Source organism: Leptosomus discolor, chromosome 1 (genome assembly GCF_034619465.1).
Source record: "Leptosomus discolor isolate bLepDis1 chromosome 1, bLepDis1.hap2, whole genome shotgun sequence".
Classification (NCBI taxonomy): Eukaryota; Metazoa; Chordata; class Aves; order Leptosomiformes; family Leptosomidae; genus Leptosomus; species Leptosomus discolor.
This window is the reverse complement of record NC_141391.1, coordinates 117,133,464-117,157,696: the sequence shown is the minus strand read 5'-3', so window position 1 is coordinate 117,157,696 and position 24,233 is coordinate 117,133,464. Positions and strand designations below refer to the sequence as shown.

At 42.9% G+C, this 24,233-nt stretch overlaps 1 protein-coding gene across 1 annotated transcript in view; it reads left to right on the top strand.

Annotated features, from left to right (window-relative positions):
- PTGFRN (prostaglandin F2 receptor inhibitor) overlaps positions 1-24,233 on the top strand; it is a 46,514-nt gene that overhangs the window by 2,577 nt on the left and 19,704 nt on the right. Inside the window, exons 3-7 of the mRNA XM_086460394.1 lie at positions 3,763-4,188; positions 5,037-5,456; positions 8,496-8,879; positions 13,264-13,689; positions 20,444-20,863. Coding sequence (XP_086316520.1) covers positions 3,763-4,188; positions 5,037-5,456; positions 8,496-8,879; positions 13,264-13,689; positions 20,444-20,863 — 2,076 coding nt within the window. The remainder of the gene's footprint in view (positions 1-3,762; positions 4,189-5,036; positions 5,457-8,495; positions 8,880-13,263; positions 13,690-20,443; positions 20,864-24,233) is intronic.

Genomic DNA, 24,233 nt, shown 5'->3' with positions numbered 1-24,233 from the left:
AGCCACACTTTGCCCATGTTCCTGGTGGAGTATTTCATGCATTCCCTTGAGAGAGTCCTCTAACCAAGTGCTTGACAAACAGCCATGAAGGCTCCTGTGGTTGTCCTATTTTTTCGGGTGTTTCTGGTCCAGCCCTGCAAAAGCACCAGTGTTGCCTGGTAGTCCTGTCACCTGTCTAACGAGCTCAAAGAACAAGTCCCATCCTTTGTGTTTGTGTGCTCGCCTCCTTACAGGTGCTCCATTACTTTTAGTTTCGGAAAACAGTTCCTTGCAATTTCATCTGGCTGTCTGGCAGCTCTTTAAAAATAAAGTTTTGTATTTAGGCAATTAATCTTGTGCTCAGGCAGGTTTGATGTCCAGCATTGCAGTTTATGATACAGAGCCAGTTATTGAGTTTCTACTAAATACACATCTCTGGTGGTCTCAGTGATACTGAAAAATACTGGGTTGTCAAAGTTCTGTTGTTTTCTGTCACTAGTGTATACACTGTTCTTTCCTGCTCCATCTGTTTCTACAGTTAAATGGGATTCAAGTGAATTCATTAAGACTATGTCGGCTTATATTAACAGTGAAATATATTAGGTGTCATGAAAAATAAATGTTTCCAACAAATTTACAGAGTTTGAAGCTCTTGTACCATACAGCTGAACTACAGAAAGGTGGAGGGAGTGTGAGTAACATGGGGCGCTGCAAGAATAAAATATTTGTAAAAGCTCCTCATTTATCTGCCAGAGTAAAATGGAGCTCACCGCTTGCCAAGATCAGTGTCTGTAGCTCTGTGCCTTCTGCTACAGTTACATGAAATGTTAATCCCTGATGCACAGCAAAGAACATAACACCTTGTTTAGCAGCTAGGGATGCTCTTGCTGTCATCCGCTGCAGGACAAAAGGCAGAACCCTGAATTCACAGCTTGCTAAATACTGAGCTCCTGGGTTACCTAGAAGTGCAGCTCACCCTTGGAGTGCCTGCCCTGTGCGTGTTCCTCCTTACCTGTGGGCAGGGCACAGCAGGTGCTCTACAGTTGGTTCTCATTCTCTTGTCTTGTGATGCTGTCCTTGTGTGCTCTTGCCTTGTGAGAATCCTAGTTTATCTTAGCAGTAACAAATGTTACTCTTTTGTAAAGTGTAAAATCATAACTGTTACAGGCTGTCCCTTTTCTCTCCTGCAGCCTTTTTCCCCACCTTCCTGCCAACTTGTGTGTTAAACTGGAATTGCTTGTGGGACTGTGCTGTGAGGAGAGGGATACTCATTGTTCTACAGCAATAGGGTACAGGCTCTGAACAGACCTGTTGAGGAGTCCCTGTGCCCCTATCTTTCCCTTTGGCCTGCCTTCTCTTATGAAGGTGCTAATCACCCCCAACCTTCATTTAGTGTCAAAGGTTCTTTAGTGACCTTGGAAGAAGAGAACTGAGCTGTTGGTGCTAATTTCAAACACAAATGTGCAGCCCTTGCCACATTAGTCATGCCTTTGTCACCTCTAGATTGGATTAGTGCGGCGCACGGCATGTGGGTCTACAGCTGAAGACACATGTGGAACAGTGTTGTCTGCTTGTTTTAGTGTCAGAGGAGAGTATTTGCTGGAGAGCTGTCAGCATTTGAAGAATGCCCTCAGTCAGGATCCTGAGCTGACTTCTCACAGTGGTCTGCTGGAAGCTGTTTTGGCTGTCAGGGAGTGCTTTAAAGCTTACCTGCTGCTGTTACTGGTTTCTGTAAGAGGATAAGTTGAAGGATTGAATGGGGCTGCAATTAAGACCTAGTGAGGAAATACGTTGGAGCCCTGCAGCTTGCTTTATTTTTTGTTGGTTATTGTTCTGTATCAATGACTTTACTATATGGTGCTTGTGTTTAGAGAGATGTGCTTAAAGACATCTGGTTGTGGAACTATGCATAGGCAGTGGAGGTTTTTCCTCTCTGATTCCCATGTGAATGGTGCAGAGAAGTCCAGTTTCCTTACTAGGACTAGTCAGTCACTTGATCAGGTCCATAATAACCATCTTCTGGGAGGGATATAAGGGGTAAGAGATTAACCCCAGTCTGCATTACAAATAAGTTTAATGAAGTACTAATGTTGAATACAGAAAGTCATGGCAATGAGGAAATTTGACTATTATGACTGAGCCTGTACACATGAACAGCCTGCAAAGCGAAGAGCACGTTGGGAGTTATGAACAGGGGAGGTAAAGACAGTGTCAGTCCTTGGTTCAACCGTTTGCTGAACTGTAACTGGGGATAAAAATATACTTTTTCTCTTGTAGTTATGCTCAGTGTGTATAGCTGCTTGTGTAGTTTTTAAATGCCCGCAGAAATCTTAATTCTTTAACACGTCCTTCTCCATGCTGCTCTGGAGGGGAGAAGCTGCATTTTATTACAGGTTCCTCAGTGGGTGGTTTCTCTCCATGAGACTAACTTCTTTGCTCACACCTGGATACCTATTGGCATGATGGTTCTGAGCCAGTGAGTGGGGTCTTAATCTACAGCAAGAAGACACAGAGTTATAGGAGGGGAAGACTCAGCAAGTATACTGGTGTTCATGTCACTAGCTGGTGAATTAGAGCAGTTGTGCTTTGCTGGACTTTGTGTATTGGGGGGCTGTTTGTTTAAACTTGGTTTTGTCTGTGGTATCTCAGATCAACCTTTTGGTCCAACTGTTTTTGATGATGTTGTGGCTATCTACTTAGTTTTAGCAGGATCTGTCCTTCAGTGGTCTAGCATCTCTTGTTCTACTTGGCTGCTAAAATAGTTTACTATTGATATGGAGCTGATGGGATGTTGTAGCCTATTCATTTTTGGAGACTGAGTTTAGGTAGTACCCTCTTTCTGAAAAGGTTTCTCTGGTTGGAACTATGAATCAAAGCAGTTTGCTTTTCTGGGAAGTAAGAACCTGCCAAAATCCATGTGCAGCTGCCGGGGTTATTCTTTGGGCTACAGAGCCAAATCAACCAGAAAGTCTCCTGCTGTGTCTTTGACAGGTCTTCTGGCTAGTTTAAGTGGTTCACACTTTTGCCAGGAGCATAACATACTGCTTTGCTAGCCTTCTGCAGTGAACTGCTGTTGCCGTTATGTCCTTCTAGCGAGACAGTCCCAGAAAACATGGTCTGAACACTGTGTGTTCCTCAACTCTGGAGGAAGCCTGCTCTGCTCGTGCTCCCATGTTCTGGGACTTCCACCAAAGAGGAGATGTGTGCTAGAAACAGGTGTAGTTGCAGAAATCTGTTCAAGCAAAACTGTGCCTGTTGAAATGGTTTCTTCCCTTTAAATCAATTACGAAGGCAAGGAAGCTCACCTGTGTTAGAGAAGCCTTTCAGGGCAGAATTGACTGTGTCATTTTTGGAGAATGTCAACTTACCATTCTTATGGCCCTCAAGCTAGAGGAGAATTAGTTTCCTACTTCAAATGCTCTGCTGATGTCAGCAGATGATTTATAAAAATGCTTGATTAGATTATGCCCTCACTGTTGTGATGAAAACCACTTATTAAGGTTAAGTGTCTTACCATAGTACTTGCCTTGTAGTAGAGAAACTGCTACCCATTGGATCTATGGCTACTTCTCTCCTACAGTATTTTGTTACCTAATGTATTATTAAATAAGCAATGAAACAAAATTGCCCCCACTAAAAATGGTGTTTAGGGGCTCCTGCTCCAGTGAGATTAAAAGTTAATGGGAAATATTGCTCTTACTAGTTCTAGCTTTCTGCAGAGTGGGGTGCCCAACCTTATTCTGTTTCTTCTTTTTTTTTTTTTTTTTTTTTTTTTTGTCAAAGTCTATCCTGCTAACTCTTTCGTTAACTGTGTGTTCTCTCTCTCTTTATTCTCCTGCCTAGCTTTCTGCAGAGGGCGTATCGTGAGGGTGCCCAAAGGTCCTCTTATTCGAGTCATGGGCACGGAGGTGGTGATCCCTTGCAGCGTTAGTGACTATGATGGACCCAGTGAACAGAACTTTGACTGGGAGTTCTCCCGGGAGACTGACTTTGTACGGATAGTGAGTACCTGGGATTCTACATTCACCTCTGAGGAGTACCAAAACCGTGTGGGCCACGGGGATATCAAACTGAGACGGAGCAGCAACGATGCTGTGGAACTTGTGATTAGAAACATCCAGCCAACTGACCAAGGGAGATACAAATGCACCACGCCCAGCACTGATGCCACCGTTCAGGGAAATTATGATGCAGAGGTCCAAGTGAAAGGTATTTCTGAAGAGTGAGGTGTGCTTTAAATTTGTTTTTGTATTGACTATAGATGTACCCTTAAGAATGTTGAATTTTTGCTGCTTATGAGCATTGTAGGTTTTTTTTTCTTCTTCCTGTTCCTGTTTAATTCTCCTAAATCCAAAATAAAAAGAGAAGTATGATAGCAAAGGCAAGTGAGGTGAAGAAGCAAAGAGAGGCTGTGTGCTGTAAACACCACTTTCTTTTTTTTCTGTATAGTAAATATGTAAATAAAAATGGGAAAACTAAGCTGTGGTTTTTCTGAAGATGTCTGCAGATATTTAATGTCCCTAAGCCTCTGGGTGGAGAGGTGAACTTAAGGTAAAAAACACAGCCTGTCTTCTCTCTCTTACTTATAATGTCATTTAGGGATCTTTCTATATGAAGGAGGTAATCTTCCTTTTCCCCTTTCGCATGTTGATACTGCAGTCATGCCCTAGCTTTGCTCTCTCCTGTACGGTTCTTCAGTAATAACGTGGGAGACTATTTTCTTCAAGTGCCTTATCTTTTACTCCCATGAAAATCAAGATGATTCTGGATGGGAATAATCAGAATGATGATGCTTGAATGAAAAACTAAGTGAGAGGAAGGATAAATGAATTTGAATGCTTATCTTGTTTGGTTTAAAGTGGAGCACTTCCTTTAATGGATTTTCAGCTGAATTTCCTGGTTCCTCTAATATTTATGTGTGGAAGAAGGAATGATTGGCCAGGTGTTGCTCTGTGGTAGTTTTGCTGCCTCATATCTGAACAGGTCAGTGTGGGTGTTCTCTTCTTGCTTCTGTTTAATGATGCATGTGTCTTTTGGTCTTCTTTTCTTTTTAATAGTGATTTCCGATGGCTTATCGGTGAGTAGTTCAAAAGCACATTCTTCAACGTCTCTCGGGTTGTCTGAGGGTGATTCCTTCAAGTTGCGCTGCTCAGCAATTACCACCTCACCGGAGCACACTCACCTGCATGTGACTTGGCAGATCAAAAGTGGATTGGCTTGGCAGGACATCTTATCTTTGACTCATGAGGGCAAATTCCAGCTGGGTCCTGGCTATGAAGAGCGCTACCGTAATGGAGATATCCGCTTGGACACAGGAGCGAATGACACGTATCAGTTATCTGTATCCCAGGCCTCATCGGTGGATGGGGGTGCCTACAGGTGTCTTGTGAGCGAGTGGGTGAGAGGGGCAGACAGCTCATGGCAGAAGATTCAGGAGAAGAGTGTGGAGATAGCAACTGTGACAATCCAACGGACTGGTGAGTGCTGCTGATGGGCTGGGGTCACAGGTCTTGGCTACAGCAGTGCTGTGTCCAGACTGTGATACTTTGAGAACAGAAATTGGGTAAACTGAATGGGTAACTGAGACTACATTCCAGGAGAACCTAGAATGCTGGCTTGTTTGTCTGGGTCAACAGAAAATGCTTGGCATAACTTTTCTAGCTTTTATTTCAGGGAGAAGGGGACATGATGGCATGGAAGGATTGACTGGAACCTCTTAGATGCCTAGACCTAGATTTTATCTCATCCTTAAGTTTGCTTAAGATTGCTTCTGGTTTTTATATTTCTTAAAGCCCTAAGTACCCAAAACCTTCCCTCTGCTCTCTCATTAACATAGGGTTGTCCTATAGTACTAAACAGCTGCACTTCCTCTGTAAAAGTGGCTTGTGATTCAGTGACAGATGTGAAACATTTCTGTGTTTTGTTTATTAAAATAGCATAGAAAGATCAAGAGAAAGGAGGAAGGCAGTGATAATTTAACAGGATAAATTATCCAGTGATTTTTATCACTGACACTGGATCACTGGTCTGATTGCTCTGCTGTGTTGGTGGAGGTCTAGGACAGTAGTGGTTCTATTAACACATCATTGCATGCTTGATTAAGGAGACAAAAATACATATAGTGCTGTGCTGAGGATATCCAGATACCCCTGCCTGTACAGATTTCAGGAGTAGTTGCACTAAGCACTTAGTTACATTAGCATTACCACTGCTAGTTGGAGGAGGGAAAGAGAGGGGTGATGCATCTTGTCACACAGTAGGTGGAAAAACAGGCAATGATGGTCTTTCAGAAATGTGAGATTATGATGATATTTTAGAAGTATTCAGACAGTAAGGGTATCTTTTTGGTTTTTGTAATCTTTTAATTACTATAGGGAGAACCCAGAACTGCTGGGTATTTGGGCTAGCTCATTTGGATGTACTTTTAGTATCATAGTGGTACTTAGCCTGTGAAATTTGACAGGACCAATCTGCCTCCTCTTTCAGGGTGTCTGTTACACAACAAAGCTTGCAGATGCTCTCTGCTGATGCAGGGCTTGCTTAATTAAGAGCTGTAATTATCTATTTTGTCATATTTTTAGAGAGTTTGGTTTAAGTAGGTGGGATTTAATCAGTGGCTGAAAACTGTGAGGATGGCCAGGACAAGTAGTAGTAGTGAAGTTTTTTTTGATGTGGTTTGGGTGTGCGGTTTTGTTTGTGGTTTTTCTGTTTAGGGTTTTTTTGCCTTCATTTTTAGCTCAATCGTTGGGAGCACTTTGTTGAGGCACAAAGGCTTTTTTTTAAAGTTATGCTAAATGGGAGAGGTTATTCTCCAGCAAAATGTTGTGGAAATTTTTACCCACACATCCTGTAGCAGGACTTAAAGTGTATTTTGTGCTGACATCCAAAACCTCTGCACTTGCATGCTGAAATGAACTTGAGCTGTAAGTAGTAAGCCTGGTTGCTGCACTTCCCTCATTATCACCTGCTGTAAACTGTGGGGTTGAATTTGTAGAAACAAAATTAAAGAAACAAACAAAACCCCACAAAAATGAAGCAAGCCAAACGATGAATTAACATATCTAATGAAAAAAGTCATACAGGTTACTGTGTGGGGTTTTTTCTGTTGTTGCTCTTCTATCCCCTTGCCCATCATTTTCATCTCTTAAAACCATGAAATCTTTGAGCCTGACTTTGTTCTCGTATGTCTTTTTTTAATAGTGCCTTGCACAATAGATATATAAGCCGAAGTGAGGCCTTCAGCCCTGTCTGTAACCAAAAAAGGAGCATTGAGAATATACATATGAGTAAACTCTCTTAGAGTCCTTCTGTATGCATACACTGCCAGATTCTGAATGCCTGTCACTATTTCATGAAGACAGAATTGTTCCTTGGAGAAATGCTGCTCTTAACCTTGCAGATGAGTCTTATTTTGTATTCTGATATTAGCCTGTTAAATTAACTAGGCTTTCCTACTGATTCCAATCCCATGATAAGACAGTGAGGGAAATCCCAATGAGATACTCATCAGACAGTGAGTGGACTTTGCTTTACCACTTGGGTGGGGCTTACTACCCCCTGTGCAGTTTGACTGCTCTGTGCTATCAGGTGGTGAGCAGTGAGATGAGTATTGCTTGGTTTTATTGGCAATAGTTGTGGCTGCTCAGTTTGACTCTGGCCTTTATATGTTGTGTCTCATTCCTGATGGTAATCCTAGAAAGCTTTTATAGGTAGGTACATGGTTTTACAGTGAAGTCACTAATCTGCACCAGAGACAGCTGCCTGTTTAAGGCAGGAATCTGTATTCTTGCTCATGGTCTTGGCATAGGTCTGCTGAGGAGAGCCACTGCTGTGGCAGACCTGTCTACTGGCCTCAGTTGAGGCTTGAATAGCAGCTGCGTTACACACTGTGGGAATGGTGCTGCACTGAGATCCAAATCTAATCTTTAGGCAATGTAGAATGAGGCAATGAGCATGTTGTGGCCAGGTAACTCGATGAATGATTTGCAAATGACAAAGTTTACAAACAAAGTGCTCCTGGTTCACTTCTCACCAGTAACTAAGGACAGCTTTTCTACTCCTGGTCTTGACACTTTCATCCCATGGCTTTCTTTTAACGAAGCTGTGGCCAGCCTGGTAACCTACAGAATGCAGAAGGTCCTATCTGAATGCTGGCTATGCCCATATGTGCTATGTACATTAAAAATATTCACTGGCTAGTGGAGAAGTTTGTTAAATGTGTTTTAATTGCCTATTGGCATTGCTTTAAAAGCCACAGTGTGTGTTGGTCAGAGCAGTAAGTGGAGGAGCCAACAGTATAAGGAGTTATTGCTGCCTTCTGTTTGCTTCCATTTAGCATTTCTGCAATGCAGCTGAGGTCAGTCAGGACTCCAACATGTGCCTGTGGTTGCTTCTCACCTAAATCTGTTCTGTTTGAGGAGCTCTTACAGTGGATTCTTTTTTTTAAAAACAAAAACAAAAACAAACAATTAAAAAATAGTCTTTTTTGTTTGAATTTTTGTCTCTTCATTTCTAAGCTCTAGATGTGGTCATCTCAACAAGCAATGTGTCTGTGACTGAAAGAGACTCCCTGGATCTTACATGCAACATCACAACAGACAGGAGTGGTATTTTCCAAGCGGAGGTGACGTGGTATTTTTCTGCATCACCTGATGATACCTTGTCAGATGCTCAGGTTTTGCTGAGCATGGACCGTGATTCTGTTGTCAGTGATTCAACTCTCATCAGCCTGAGCCACGTAGATAGGAACTCCTATCGCCTGTTGGTGCGTGATGTGGATGTGGAAGACTCTGGCTACTACTTCTGCCAAGCAGCTGTCTGGGTACCACTGCACGATGGGAGCTGGCATAAGGTGGTGGAGAGGACATCTGCACCAGTCAGTGTGGTGGTGACAGCGTTAGGTGAGTGATTCTGCTTTCAGACTTCATGGGTAATGTACCACTCATTTCTTGGCCCTGTCAAAAAAGGGAAGAATATCTTCTGTACATGTCTCTTTCTCATTTGCATCTGTCATCTACGTGTAGGGTATCTCTCTCTTACATATAAAAATACTGATCTATCCTATGGGGTTTTGGGGTTGTACATTGTAGGGGTTTAGGGTCTCTTACCATGTGTCCCACCCACGCGCTCCACTTTCTGGTGTCATTGAACAGTCTGCAATTGGGAAACATAAAAGCCTGCCTCATTTTCCAGGGGCTGAAGCTGCCCCTATTGTCATCATGTCCTTATACCATAAGCAGGGCTCTGATACAGCAACAGGCATTCTCTCTGAGCTCTCAGTGATGTCAGATGCTTCCCCTGATTTTTGAGTTATGCCATAAAAATTATTTATAATGGAAACTTCATAATGAACTCTAATAGCTTTCAAAGCTGTTGGGCTTTTGTTTTGTTGCTTTAATCGCTAGAGACACACCAAATCCTACTGATGGATTTAGAATGGAACATGAGTTTTATACTGCTTTATTCTTTTCCCTCAACATGCAAGTCCAATTTATGACATAGCTGTTGAGTAGTGTGACTGAGAGACCTGGCTTGTGGCTAACAGCTAACTTGATGCTAGCAGTATTGATTAGCATAGTGGCCACTAAAACAGATTTTCCTGCAGTATTTAAAATCCCACTCAGTGTGGTGCATTTTTCATGATTCAGTTCTAGAGATGAGTGGATTTTTAGCCTTTTGGACAAGGAAGGGATTATTTGTGCACTTGAAGTTAGAGCTTCCATGTGTTACTTCAGCATTTCTGCAGCAAGTTCTTTCAATTCACCAGTGGGGGAAAAAAAATTTGCTTAAACAGAAACTTGATGATCTCTTTATTCTCTCCTTCCTTTATCCCCAGTTGTTCTTGGTGGTTTTCCCTTCTTACAGCTCTGATACTGTCAATGTCCACTTTATTTGCAAGGGGCTGGTTAGAAGCAGCTGTGTTTGACAGTTGTTCATTTAAGACTTGTTGACTGAATGAGGAACAGAAGCTGTAGGTAAGAGATTCAACAGGCTTACCTGATCTACCTGGCCTACAAGAGCAGGCTGACAGTGTATTTCCCTATACCCTTTTTCCAAGATAAATCTCTTTTGGAGATCCACTGTCTCATATGCATGCTGCAGGTTGTAAAGCTTTTGCTTTGCATTATCCCCGTTGAACTCGTAAGCTCTGGACATCTCTCTTTATGCAGATATCCTTAGAAGTAAAGTTACTTGGGAGAAATACTAAAAATGAAACTCCAGCAAAACATCTAAAATAACTGTAGTTTTAGGAATAGGTCTAGATATGTCAGCGTACCCATCCTGTCTCCTAGTTTAATCTTTGGGAGAGAATAGCTTCAATTTAGAAGCAATGAAACTCAGGATGGTGTTGCAGGATGCTGTAGGTAAGGTATCTGCCTGCACCTGCTAAAATACATGAAGTATTGGTTGTCGTGGAAGCACAAATGAACCTAGATGGGATCTGGGAGAGAGCTGGCAGAACCGTAATACTTCATGTTTGTTCCCAGCTTTGACTGGATGCAAGTATCTGGGCCTAAACCCTCTCAATGTACCCGTTCAGAGCCTCTTGTCATCAGAAATTGGTGGTACTGTCTAGTTACAAAGGCAGAGCTCCTCCAACACAAAAGTACTGAATGAGACTAGCATATAGAGAGCCTGCTCTGAAGCCTGGTTTTCAGAAATAAATAGCTGTGTTACAAGGTTAAATCCCAGTGACAATGACTTTAAATTTTGCATTTTAGCATTGTACAGAGCAGTTGAGCCGTGGCTGTTTCCAGGAATACTTGTAACGTGTGCTAGAAGTGCACAAGTGATTAATGTCTTCATGTCCCGTCCTTGTTCAGCCATTCAAATTGCACATTCAACTTGGGAGTGTTCCCTCCTTCCCCCACTTGTGTGCATGCATGCACACATGAACATGTGTGCACAAGTGCACTGCATGCTCATGTACTCTTTCATGGTGCCTGTACCTGTAAGACTGTTCCTTACTCTCCATTCCAGTGTGGCATTTTTTGGGAACAGGAGAGAATAAAATCTGCTCTTCAGCAGATGCTTGGTTGCTAGGGCAAGGAAAAGTAGAATAAATTTTCAGTATTTGAGGTTTTCAACTGCATCCAGAATTCACTTCCTCCTCCTCCTCCTCCTTAATGGAAGTTAAGAGCTGCTGGAGTATTAAGTCATTGAACTGTCAGTGAGGCTGTTCTTTGACAGCTGACAGAGTGGAGGAATGAGGTTTATCCAGCCAGCCTTTTATTCTTTTTAAATCCTCTGTTTTAGTGTCTGTCAGGGTGAAGTGCCTACGTGGAGTGGTGCTGTCAAAGCCAGAACTCTCTTCTAGCAGTCCTTCCCCTGCCCGCAAATAAAACAAACCTGAAGTGATTTTCTAAGAACTTGAGTTTCTTGCAGCTTTTTCCTTGTGTTCCTGTCTAGAGAAGAGTTTCTGCTTTCATAGTCTCCGTTGTGGTGAAAATATTAATTGGTCTTGAATGCCTTCTTTTTTGGGGGGGGGAAGGAGAGGGGAGGGGTAATGATAAGAAAATAGAGCGTGAGCAATATATCAAGAGGCCCTGGAGAAGACTAGTCTTTTGTGAATGAGACAGGAAGAGTAGTGTAGCTGTAGGATCTATGGGGACTTACACCAAAAGTGGGTTTTGCCACCATTAATAATCTATGCCTTGGTTGCAGCAGAGGAATTCTGTGGAGTTTCTTTTTATTTTGCCTTAATACTGAAAATGTGCAGAGATCTGCACTTATGTTCATTGTTAGTAGGTACTACAGACTTATATAAACAGTAGTTTTATGTTTGCATGTTACCTACCGCTGCAGAAACTCACCATCACTATCATTAGCTACTCTAGTGTCTGGTGTGTATTAATGCCTTTGTTCTTGCTAGATGCAAGGACACTGCATGTGTAACAATGGTGAGAGAGCTTTTCTGCAAGCTAACATAGCAGCAGCCAGCTTGTTTGATACAATTTATCCTTTGCATCTGAAGTCCAAAAGTGCATGTGCATGCACAGTTTGCGCAGCCTATTAAGATGCCTTATTATCTTGGCTCATTGGTGAGCTAAGCCTGAATTTTTTGCCTTGGATTGTCTTCTCTGTCCCAATTATAGCTTCAGTTAATTGTTTCTAGGAGGGCAAAATGCCAAATAAAACATAAAGCAAGAAATAAATACAGAGCACTGAATACACTTACGATGTAAAAGCCGTGTGATGAGTATTGGCCGAACAGTTGGAAAGCTAGTCTTTTTTTCTGAATTATAGTAGACAGCAAGGCAGAAAAATATTCTAACACTAGTAAATAAATATGTATTTCCTTTGTGGTATGAGGTTCTTGCTGTAATCTTTTCCCTTTACTATTTCTGTAGTCTGAGAGAAAATAGTCATGCGGCTGCCTTGTCGCTTTTAGGCTTTGGACAGCCAGCTATTTCAGATTTAAATACAACAGCCCTGTTCTTAACCCATGAATTTCAGGCACTCCTTTTCAAGCTTGAGGTCTTCCAGCCTCATAGTTGTACAGCATGTACTTCTCTGTACAGACTGTGAAGCTCTTCTGATCTATGCATCTTTGACTCTTAACCTACTTAGTACTATTACGCTGCCTGCTGAAATTTACTGTGCACCACTAGTGGTGCTGCCTGTGGTCAGTGCTGATGGTGGTACTCATGCCTTCTGGTTTTGGTGTCTGGGTGGGTGAGGTGTTTGGTTTTGGTGGTGTTTTTTAACATTCTCAGACTGTATTGTAGAGACATGATGGGATGGTTACATGTGGGGGAAAAAAGGCATTTCAGGATGGGAAATGGCCTCTTATCCTGGAGAGAAACTGGGGAAATGGGGTGTGTCTGGTCAGTCCAAAGCCAGAGAATAACCAGTCTTCTGTTGCTGCAGACTGCCCCAGGCATTTGAACAGGTGCAGAAGGTGACTGGCTGGGCTGAAACTGCACCCACACGGTGGGTTCTTGGGGCCAGGCCTAAAGAAGGGAATGAATTTGCTCAACAGGATCTCTTAGTCCTGATTTTTGTGAAATGGTCTGACTAGACACACGAAACAAAAGGTCTTGTTTGGAAATGCAGGTCTCTAGGGTTACTTGTGTCAGACTGCTGCAAGTCTGAGAGCTGAAGCCCAAGTTCCCAGCCCCCAAGTCTTGTAAGAAAAATGCATATCATGGCACTTGGCTTCTAACTCAAGTGCGTTCACAGACTGGATGTTAGAAGTTAGCATTATCTCATAATAAGCTCTGGCACTTTCTCCCTTCTGCTTGTAGCTTCTAACCTCTTTCTTCTGGTTTTCCTCTCCTGCAGAGCCAGACTATGAGGTGTTTCTAAATGCCTCTAAAACACCCAAGTTTTCAGATGACCCCACAGAGCTTAATTGCAGGATCACAAATGCACAGGACACCGAAGCAAACATCCGCTTCACAGTTTCCTGGTACTACAGGCAGCGCCTGCCCAGTGATGATGTGGTGGCAGAGGAACTCCTGGCCACGATGGATGCAGACTGGACTCTGCTGCTTGGGGACAGGAGCAGAGAGCGGACTCAGAATGGAGAAATAATCTTCTTTAAAAAGGCTGTTGATACCTTCAGTTTACGAATCCAGTGGACTTCAGAAAGTGACAGAGGGGATTATTTCTGTGTCATCTCTGCGTGGAGTAGGCACCGCAACAACAGCTGGGTAAAGAGCAAAGATGTGACTTCTGCATCTGTCAGCATTTTCTGGGCTACACAAGGTAGGAACCTTGCACCTATTTGCTGAAAGACCTGGACAGCTGAGATAAATTCTTTTTCTCTTGAGTAGGCCTGTCAGGCAGAACTCTGCTAAGGGGCTTTGGAAATGGGTTTCTTTGTTATGAAGAGACAAAAACACTGTTACCTCGTGTAAAGGCCTTTTAAGGCCTCTTTTTTTTTTTTTTTTTTTTTTTTTTTGTGGTGGGAAGTAACTATTTAACAGCACTCACCAGTTTTATGCAAGTTTGGAGTGGAAGTGGAAAGCAAAGATACGTAAATCAAACTGTGCTGAGACTTCCAGGAGCTGGGCTGTCATTGTGGCAGCGGATGGCATTCAGCTGGGGTCATTGCCCCCTTCCGTGACTCGGAGTGTTTTGATCTCTCTAGGATGCATCTTTCTGATAGCAACAAGGTTGTCTTGAGGTGAACAGAGGAATGCCACTTGCTTTGTCTTCTGTCTGCCAGTTTGAGAGGTGTTTTTTTTCTTCTCTCTTACAAGCCCTTGTTTAGATGGCACTTCTGAGGAAGTTCATGGGCATAGTAGTACCAGAGTATCAAAAAATAAGTGGGTGGCAGAACAGAGATTTGCTTGGATCTGGGCCTTTTTTAGGTGGAAGTGAACTAGCACAGGTCAGTATTTAAACTGACTCTGAGAGCATTTCTTAGACACTAGAGTTACCTGAATCACTTAACGCTGGTTTAAAATATGTGTATGTATTCTGGATGTCCTGTAGAGTGATAGGGTTTTGGCTTCGGTATGAAGCATGGCTTTGGCTGATGCAAGAGGGTCTGTTGCATAGGGACAGAAGGAACAGGATAACCTAGGATGTAAGGTCTTTGGCAAAAATCTGTGCTTAGCTAAGCTGCATTTATCCTGATAGATTTGTTTAACAGTCTAGCTCAGGCAGGCGCAGGCAGAGAACTATATTTTGTAGACAAGCAATTGGAAATCAGTTTAAAGTTGTTTAGGGGTGAATTGGAGAGCTTCTGCTGTGATTCTACTTCAGTGGAGAGAGAAATGGTGGGCTGCTTGCTCAGTACTCCCTTCATCCTCAGACCAATTATGGTCCATGAAAAGGTGTGTGGTGTGTGTGGTGTTTTTTTTTTTTTTTTTTTGCTGAAGGCTGCTCCAGCAGGAATGAGAGCTCTCATTAATGCTAAGTGCTGGTCACAATTAGTTCGGTTGTTATGCCACAACACGGAGTGTGTGTGTGTATGTGCATGCATGTGTAATGGATCATCACCTTCCAAGCAGCTAGAGACACCAGCTGGAGTTGAAAAGTCTCAGCCTGTGTTGACATTTCTGAGGGAAAACAAACCGTGACAGGTGTGAACATTCCCTTGTTTCTGGTTTTATTCCAAAAACTCTGCTAATTTTGCAACACAAATGTAAATGTTATAGTCCCTGTGCTGAAAACTACGTTTTGTTGGCAAAACTTGGAGTTGGGGGATTTATGATGTGAAAGTGAGCTCTCCTACAAACACCTTCTCCTGAAAAAGCATGTGTTGTCTATATAAGGAGGGGAGGGGGCAATATATAGGTTTGATTTCCCCCTTCTTTACTTCTGCCCCTCACGTGCCCTCCCCTTTCAGCAGTCTAGCCCCAGATGCCTTTCTGTGCATGCCCTGTCCCCTGCCATATGCTGTTCATATGATCTCCAGACTCGGCTGTGAGCCCAGTGTTGCAGCCAGCAGCTATGAAGGAGTTAATCTGCTGCTGCCTCTGCTCTCTGACTGTTGTTTTGACAAGTATCTGGTGATTTGAGTCCCTAACTGCTCCCAGTGCTTATAAAAGCAAGCAGCCAGGCTCCCACGTGTTTGCCTAAGGAGAGAACAGAAATTTGCTCCTTCCTTGGATAGCCTGTGCCTAGCTAGATCTAGGCTTTTATTCCAACTATTTCGTTACTTGCATTTTCTGTGTTAACTTTAGAGCAGTGCTCGGGGAGGACGACTTCAGAGAAATCCCACTTTGGAAAAGGTTGTTCTGAGTTTTTGAGAAAAGAAGTGTTGATTTTGTTGTGTCTGTGGATCAATCAGCACAGAGGAGTGTTCAGGATAAGGATGCCTTTGCTTAAAATGTAAACATCAATATGAAGATGTCAAAGTCCTTCTTGTGTGTGTTGTATAGTAAGTTGTATGTTTGCCCATTTTAAAGTGAGGTTTTTTATCTTATTTTTCTATTTTGTACTGTTGGGACCAGTAATGCTCACATGTCTTTCTGCTTACTCAGCTTTGGAAATGCAGCCAGTCGCTATCATAGATCACCATTGTTTTTGACATGGTCTGCCTGATTTGTTTCTTCCCTTCTTTCTTCTACCCTCTTGCCTGCCAAGGTAACACAGGCAGGCATCTTTATCTCACCTCAAACATGAAAAGCATAAATTGTATTGTTTTTCTTTTGCTTATTTAGACTAAAAATTCCAGTCAATAAAAAGGGGTAAAGGAAGGGAGGAAACCTTTTTTGGGTGGCTCTGTAGGTGATTTTCAACCCAGAAAAAAGTTTGATAATTTTATTTATTAATTTGAATGTGAGTACTGCCTATATTTAAAGCACAGTTGCTGTTTGCAATGAAATGCAGAATTGGTGTGTGTTTCCTAAACTGGTGTTGTCAACTTTGGATCTGCCTGGAGGTCTTTGCAAAAGAGATTGTCATCTTTTAACTGAAATTTCAAATCCCAAAGATACTATTATTTGAGGTTTTGTTAATACTTCTGTCTTTATTTTACAAAATAATTGTATTTAGCATAATGTTACTTATCCTAAAAGCTTGCCTAGGCCCTCCTATGACATTAAATTGGGAGCAAGGGCATCTTAATCTTTCAGAAAGTCCTGCAAATAGAGAACAGGTGATACTTCTGTCACCTGCTTGTCTTCACCATTGCTGGTGTATAATAGACACTGCATACGACAGACATGCAGTTCCTCTTGGGCAAAGAAATTCCCATACTCATGGCACCAAGCTGCCAGGTATCTGTGCCAGTTTGGGTGTAGGAACAAGAAAATGCATTCAATTAGGTGTGCAAGCCCCAGTCAGGAGTGTCTGGGCTCCTCATGCCCATGGCTGCCTGAGGGTGAAGTGTTTGTGCTCTTTGCTTGGTAGGGGAGCTGGCCGGTGAGAGTGGCCTAGCTGTGCGTGTGCAGCAGTGGGGAGAGCCATTGCGTCATATGTATGCGTATCGGGCTGTGGTGCAGGCCTCAGCGTGCCTGCTGTATTTTCAGAGCTCTTGGTACTAGAGCTGCTGGGGCTACAATTGTACCTCAGGGTGTTGTGTAACTGCCGCCTCCTACGTAGGCAAAGCTGTCATTACCTTAATGTCTGTTGTGTTCCTCGTACTTGCAATCTAGCTAGTGCACTGGGGGATGAAGAAGCCTTTATGAATATTGAGATGGCATTACTTGAGGCTGCTGATGAGATGTTAGGCTCTGAGGTTACTTTTAGCTGTGGCCATTGTGCTGCTTTTCCAGCTGGAGTCAGTGGAGTGCAGGGAAGGTGTTTGCTCTTTCCTAAAGTCTCCTTGCCCTTGTAGCTGTTAGGCTTTTCTAGCAATTTGGCTGGCTTAGATTAGGTGAAAACTCTTTTTGGTTACTACTCAGGAAGTACTCTTGAAGCTGAGCATGCACTTTGTGGTAGAGAACAACAGGAGAATTATAGTGTGGCTTAACCACTTGAACTGGCTAGTGAAGGAAGGCAGAAGCATGCACTGCCAGGCTCCAAAGTACAGTTTATTACTCAAATTTTATCTGAATTGTTTGGCTAGAGTTTCTTCTGCTGCTAGCCCTCTGTCTTGGAGTAGCTCCCAAACTGGTTATAAGCTTTGGGTAGGGTTTACTTAGGATCTCTTCCCCTACCACTTTCCAACATAAACTCTGCAGATTGCAGCCTCCTGTGTATGACTGACCAGGGTGTGTTTTATTGTGTTTTTCATTTATGGGGCTTTACAAGAAGGAGAGGAGACTCTCTGCATGGGATTGCAGGCTTGTGTGCAGAGGGGCAAGCGTGCAAAGTAGCAGTCAAGACACAGACATTGCTGCTTTGGCAATTCTCAGATTAGAAGTGACATCTTAGGCTGTAGTTTTTGGAAGAAAATGTTCTTTGACCTCTTTGGCCCATCTTATGCTGTGAGATCTGATGAGTAGTTTCTGTTAACATAGGAAACATGAAGAAACTTTCCTTTCCCACTTAACTTTCCTTGCAAATTACTGTTATTTCTAACCTATGTGCCAAATCTGTGGTCTCTCCTCTTTCTCATAACGTGCACTATTGCATGCAGAGACAACCACATGCTTTTCTAGGTGGAGGTGATGGACTGCTAATTACATTTCACATCTGCTGCTGAAGGAGAACAATTTTGGCACAGAACCGTACTGTTAAGAATGGTGATCCAGGCTTTTCTAGTTGATAGGGTATGGGGCTTTTATTTGTTTTACTTTACTACACAGGTCTCTAATCTTACTGCAGATTCAGAAATGTTCCTTTGATGTTTTTTGACTTTCTTGCAACAAGAAACATCAGCATCTGTATGCAATGGGTTTTGTGTCCCCTTTTCTATTCTGGCCTGTGTTTCTTATGGCCTCACATAAGAGGAGATGCCTCTGCCGCCTTCTGTAGTCATCCAACCTAAGGAGCTTTGGGTTTTTAAAAGATAGAAAAATCTTTTGAAAGGACTTTCATAAGAATATATCTCTCAGTTCTCTGTTCAGCATCCTAATTTCTAACTGTTTGAATTCTACCACTGTTCTCCAGCTGCATCTTGGCCTCAGATGTTCTCTTCTACAAACTCTACAGATGGCATTTCTGCTGCTGTCCCATGCTACCACCACTCCTTTCTCCTTTTTCTTTAGCAAAAATAACTGGTAAAAGCAACGTTTTCTATTGCCCTCAAATGGAAAGTCAAGAAAGGATGTCTAGGAACAAAGTTCGCTCTGTCCTTGCAGGGGACACAGAAAAGCGTGGCTAGCTGTTCGTGCTTCTGCTCTTGGGGCAAAATATAATTGTCCACTATATTCCTAAAATATGTGGCAAGCTGATACGTGCTGGGCTCCTAAATGCTGCAATCTTATGAAGAGAGTGATATCAGATTCTCATGGACACAGAATGAGGAAAAAATGGATTTGAAGTCTGGAATCAGTTGCATGATGAGTTCTCGCATAAGGGAGTAGAGGAAAAACTGTGTGCGCAACTTTAATTGTGATTCTACCCTGAGTGCCTAAATGCAAGTCTTGTATTTCCACTTGCTTAGTGGGTGGAAGTGTGAGGGGGCTTTGGTGTGGAGTATCAAGTAATTCTCTGCTCAGCTAGACCACTAGAAGCAGCTCAGCTTTTGCCGCTCCTGCTGTTTCTTTATATAGCTTTGTACTGTGATCTGCTTTGTACAGTACTGATTTAAAGTTGTCATACCGGGTTTCTCATCTTGTGGGCTGTGTTTACTCATTGTGAAAACTGCTGCTTGAAGGCAAAACACTGCAAAATGTAATCTTGACAAGTATCTTGTTGCTCTTGTAGGGAGGGCATAAATATTACTGCATTTAGTTCAGTTTTGGGGAATGTGTAACGATCTCGCCATTGCTTATTTCCTTTTTCCTGAGAAGTTTCACCTTGCATAAAGGTGATCTGTATAGTTTAACTTGTCTGCACTTGTTTTTTATAAAGCGAGGAAGGGAGAATATGCTGCAGCAAAGTAAATCCAGAAAGTCAGGCTGGTTGTATTTTTGCAATACTGCTACTTTGAGAAGTGGCTGTAAGCTGTGAATTCTGTCCCAGCCCTCCTTTTCTTAGAAATAACCTGGGTGTGCAGGATGTCTCTTCATCACAGTGCCAGGAAACTCCCTTTCCTTTTAGTCTGGTTCTGATTTCACTCCTCATTTTCTCAATTTCTCACTGCGAGCTTGTATTTTTTTGTGTCTTGGGGTTGTGCTCCTAGAGGTATAATTTTCCCAAACCCTGTAATTAAGGGATTCTTGGGATTGAGGAGTCGACAGACTTGGAGAATGCCAAAGAAAGGGAAGGAATCTGATCAGTAAGCGTTGCTGGCATTCTTGATGCCAAATGGGCTGTTGGGAAGTGTCAGGGATTCTGGTAGGCTTGTACTCAGGTGAATGCATGAGAAGCAAGGGAAAAGAACACATATGGAGGCAGAGGTATACCTAACACTTTCAACACAGAGATGTATAGATGGGGGTGCTGGGAATGGAGACTTCTCCTGTTACCACCAACTTACTTGACATGCAATTTCAGCTGGTCTTGGGAGTTCAGCTGAATGTCTGGATTGCTGCTGGGGTGGATTTCCAAGGGAAATAAAAGAAGCTACACTAAGCGCTGCCAATTGGGTTAGTGGCAGCTTTTGTCGCTAGTCGTGAATACTTCAGCAGTGTCCTTGTATTCTGCCGCTGAGGGTGCTTTTTGTAGGTCCAGTGTAAAACTGAGTGAGTCTTGTCCCACTAATATCTTTACGCCTGAATAAAAAAAAAAAGTCCTGGAGGTCCTGTCATGCTATGACCTATGTATTGCATTATCTATTCAGCATTTGGTGTTTGTTTGAATTGTGCATCTTGATCCAAAGTGTTGTGTACTGATGTGTGCGCGCTGTTGAGTAGCATTCTGGGATGCCCATATGTGTTTAGATAAACGTGCTGGCATTTGTCTCTCCAAAAAAGTACTTTGCTTATTTGTAATTTTCTAGTTTGAAAAGTGTTGCAGAAATATCTGCACCTGTTTATTAACCCCTCTCTTGCTGCTTATTTCCTTCCCTCTTCAGATTACACGCTTACAGTGGAGGCGGTGAAATTGAAGCCATTCTTTGTAGCAGGCCACACCTTTGAGATGACATGCAAAGTGTCTTCAAAAAACATCAAGACACCACGCTATTCTGTCCTCATCACAGCTGAGAAGCCACTAACGGATCAGTCGAATCCCAATGGAACCACTCGCATAATCTCCTTGAACCAGGATTCAGTAGTGCGGCTGGAAGACTGGACAGACCAGACCCGTGTGGATGGTGTGGTTCTGGAGAAGGTCCAGGAGAATGAGTTCCGCTACAGGATGTATCAGACCCAGATTTCTGATGCTGGGCTGTATCGCTGTGTAGTAACTGCCTGGTCTCCAGGTGGTGGTGGTATGTGGCATGAAGCAGTGAATGGCTTATCCAACCCTATCCAGATAGACTTCCAGATGTCAGGTTGGTATAGGATCTGGCAGCAGTGTGTCTAAGTCAGAAAGGGAGAGAGTTCTGTGATGCTCTCCCAGTGGTTTCCCTGTCTCTGGGAAATACTTGTCTTTGGAAGATGGAAGGGGTCTCCAGATGGTGTGATGGCTGAAAGTTATGCTTGTTGTCTTTGGTGGTATTGGTGTCCTTTGTGCTATCGATTGTTTACAGAAAGATGTTTAATGAATTGGCTGTAATCATAACCCCTGGGTTTTTCTTTACTAATGCACCTTTTGTGGTCCTGCAGGCTCAGAGCTCGTTCTCAGTAAGGTATAACTGCTGCTACATTTGCTGGCTTTATCACTAGATTGCTGTTAGGCAGTGGCCGCTCTGGAAGAATATTAATATAAACTGGATTTCTGTTCCAAAACAGACTTGATTAGCATAACATTAAATTGCCTGAGCACACCTTCCTGTTGGTGTAATTGCAGAAAATGGTCAGGTCAAGACAATGGTAACGTTTCAGCCATCTCAGCAAGTGTATCCTGCCACTGGAAGACCTTAGAGGCCCCTTGTGGCTGGTCTACAAAGCTCCACAAATTGGGATGAATTTCAGTACCCAAAAGTGCATCCTGTTCCTCACATCCTTGCTGAAACCCTCACCTTCAGCTATAACATAGCCTGCCTGTTGAGATTTTTCTAGAGAATTGTGCCTGTTCTGGTATATTGTCTGGGGGGAGGGAGAGAGCGACAGCATTGGTTTGGATCTTCGGAGATGCACGTTAGCACTGTCTTCCTGTCATGCTATGTGGGTAGGAAGTGCCACAGGAGTTGTTTTTATAATGGTGGTGCACTTATGAGTGAAGGACTCATCTTGTGATTTGATAAACCAAGTTGGTGACTTCTTGAGCAGTTTTGAAGACTTCTCAGTGTAGCCTAAAGGTGCATCCTATGTTGGAGTTCTCTAGTTAGCTGCTTTATCTCAAACCTTTGGCACTCCCTCATTTCCTATTCACAAGCACAGCTTGGGAGAAGGTCTCTCCTCACATCCCCTGTTCTTCATGAGTTATTCCGCTTATAATAGCGGGGCTGTAGTTTTTTTGGCTTTTTTTTTTTTTTTTTTTAGAAGATGGGCCTGTGACTAGGCAAGAGCAGCCTGACCTCTAGTTGCATCCCTAACTATGGTAATTTTTATCTAACTATGGTAATTGTTATCTATGAAGTGACTTCTAGAAATGGAACTTCCTTCTGTGAGGCACCCTGGGAAAAGGGCTGAGCATAGGGGGACAGCCTTGCAATGAGGACATCACTTTGTAAGAAGCTTTGAAATGTAGCATACTGATACAAACCCTAATGAAGATGCAGCCTAATCTAAGCTGGCCAGAGAAGAGGACATTGAGTCAGTTCAACGGTTCTTTCAGTTTTAGGTAATTTCTGATTGGCTTTTTGTTGAGTTTTATGCTAGGTTGCTGTTCTGAAAACATGTTAGTTGGCTGTGTTCCCCATGCCTCTTAGAGCAGCACTGTTGCAGATGAATATTGCTGTAGATTTATTGTCTTCTCAGGATGGTTTAATGGGCTATGGTTTTAGCCTTATTACCCTTGATATCTGGGTCAGACACAGTGGGAGAGCAGCATTTGCAAAGGGGTGATGCAAGAAACCAGCAAGAATTAAATCTGACCTAAACCCCTTCCCTCCAAGCTGTTACGTGGAGGCTTTCCTGTACAAAATTCGTGGTTGGTGACTCTCCCAATATTGCTTGTGTTATGTCACTTTGAACTCCCATCCAAAAATTTTGGCAGGATGCTTTTAATATCCATGGTTCAGAAGGAAACCTGTGAGCTATGCAAGGGAGGGAAGTGTGCGTGTTGCAGTCTTGACTTCTTTTTGCTGTCACTCTCTACTCCCAGCCTCTTCACACAGATAGGATTTCGGGAGTATGGAGTGAAGAAAGGGAAGCAATCTGTAGAACTGCTCTGGGAATGTGTGAATTCCAGTAGCAGGGCTGGAGCAGGGAGAGGGATGGTCCTAAAGCAGTGTCAGCCTGTCATTCTTTACAAAAGAACGAAGGGAGAAATGAGATCCCAGGCACAATTTACTGGAGCGCTACTTCCCAAAATAATCTTGGCATGTAGGAAAATCTGGCTTGAAATATCTTCCTTTCTTCAATTGATGGATGAACCTTTTGTCCTTCAGTTATTATTTGGATATTCTTGCTCTCTGAGCATGATGAGGACGTGTGGTGAGCACAGTTATAACTGTGGAATCATTATTTGGAAAATTACTTGGAATCGGAGAGACAAGACAGAAGATGTTTTCTGAGTGTTACTCTGGTTTTGTTTGCTAAGGTGTTCTGTCTTTGATGTAAACTGAGACTGAGTCGGGGAACTAGAGGTAAATGGCAAAGTCGTGGAGCAGCTATAAAAGCCCAGCTTAGATAATCACACCCTTGTCTTCCATCCTGTGGTACAGGCAGCTGCCAAACTTGCACTTCAGAAGAAGTTGGTGCCAGATTTTCTCTGGGAATGGTGAAAGGCAGAACTGCTGAGGTAGCTAGTGGTTTCTAGGGAGAATGAGAAGCTCCCCAAAATTGGAGAGAAGATACTAATAGGGAAGTGTCAGAAAAACCAAGGGCATGCAGCTCTCCAGGCGACAGTATAAACTGAGGAGCACCGCTCTGCTAAATCCTGAGTTAAAGGCAGGGTGGGGATGTGATGAGTAGCTTAGGAGAGAGTGTGTCCTTGGTAGGAAAACTGTTAATGAGTCTAATTGCACTGACTTCTGAGGTTCTCCGAGTATAACAAAGACATTTGAACTATGACTGCTGGAAGGGATATAATAAGGCGGTATAATTTTGAAAAACAGTATTCCGCTCTCCTCCCTACTTTGGAGGTTTGCACTTCGACAGCATTTTCAGCTTGCACCATGGGGGATGAAGTGGAGAGGTGATCAATACAGAAACAGTATTTTCAGCAGAAGGAAGCCCTTCAACAGTTTTACCTGAAGGTTTTAGTGGTAGAAAGAATTTTTCTCGGTTGTTTTTATTGATTCCCCTTTCATAGGGGGTGGGTAGACTTGTTAGGATTGGAAATCCTTCCCTCCAGTTTGACTCCCTCCCAGATCTGGGTTGAGTGGTGTTTCAAGGACGGTTTTTAGCGTGCATATATACATTGTGCAATGGGATCTATCTGAATGGCAGGAGGCCTGTAAGCTTTTTATATATGAGCTGGGGACTGCACACATGAAACTTCAGTGTTTCCTGCCACAATAGGCTCAAAATGTGGTAGTGCTCTGAAATGTTTTTCCGTGAACATCTGTGGAAAATGTCTTGCTCACATTCTTTCCATTCAAGGCAAAACTTGCTGGCTGCAAGCAGAGGCCTCCTCTCTTCTTTCTCCACTTG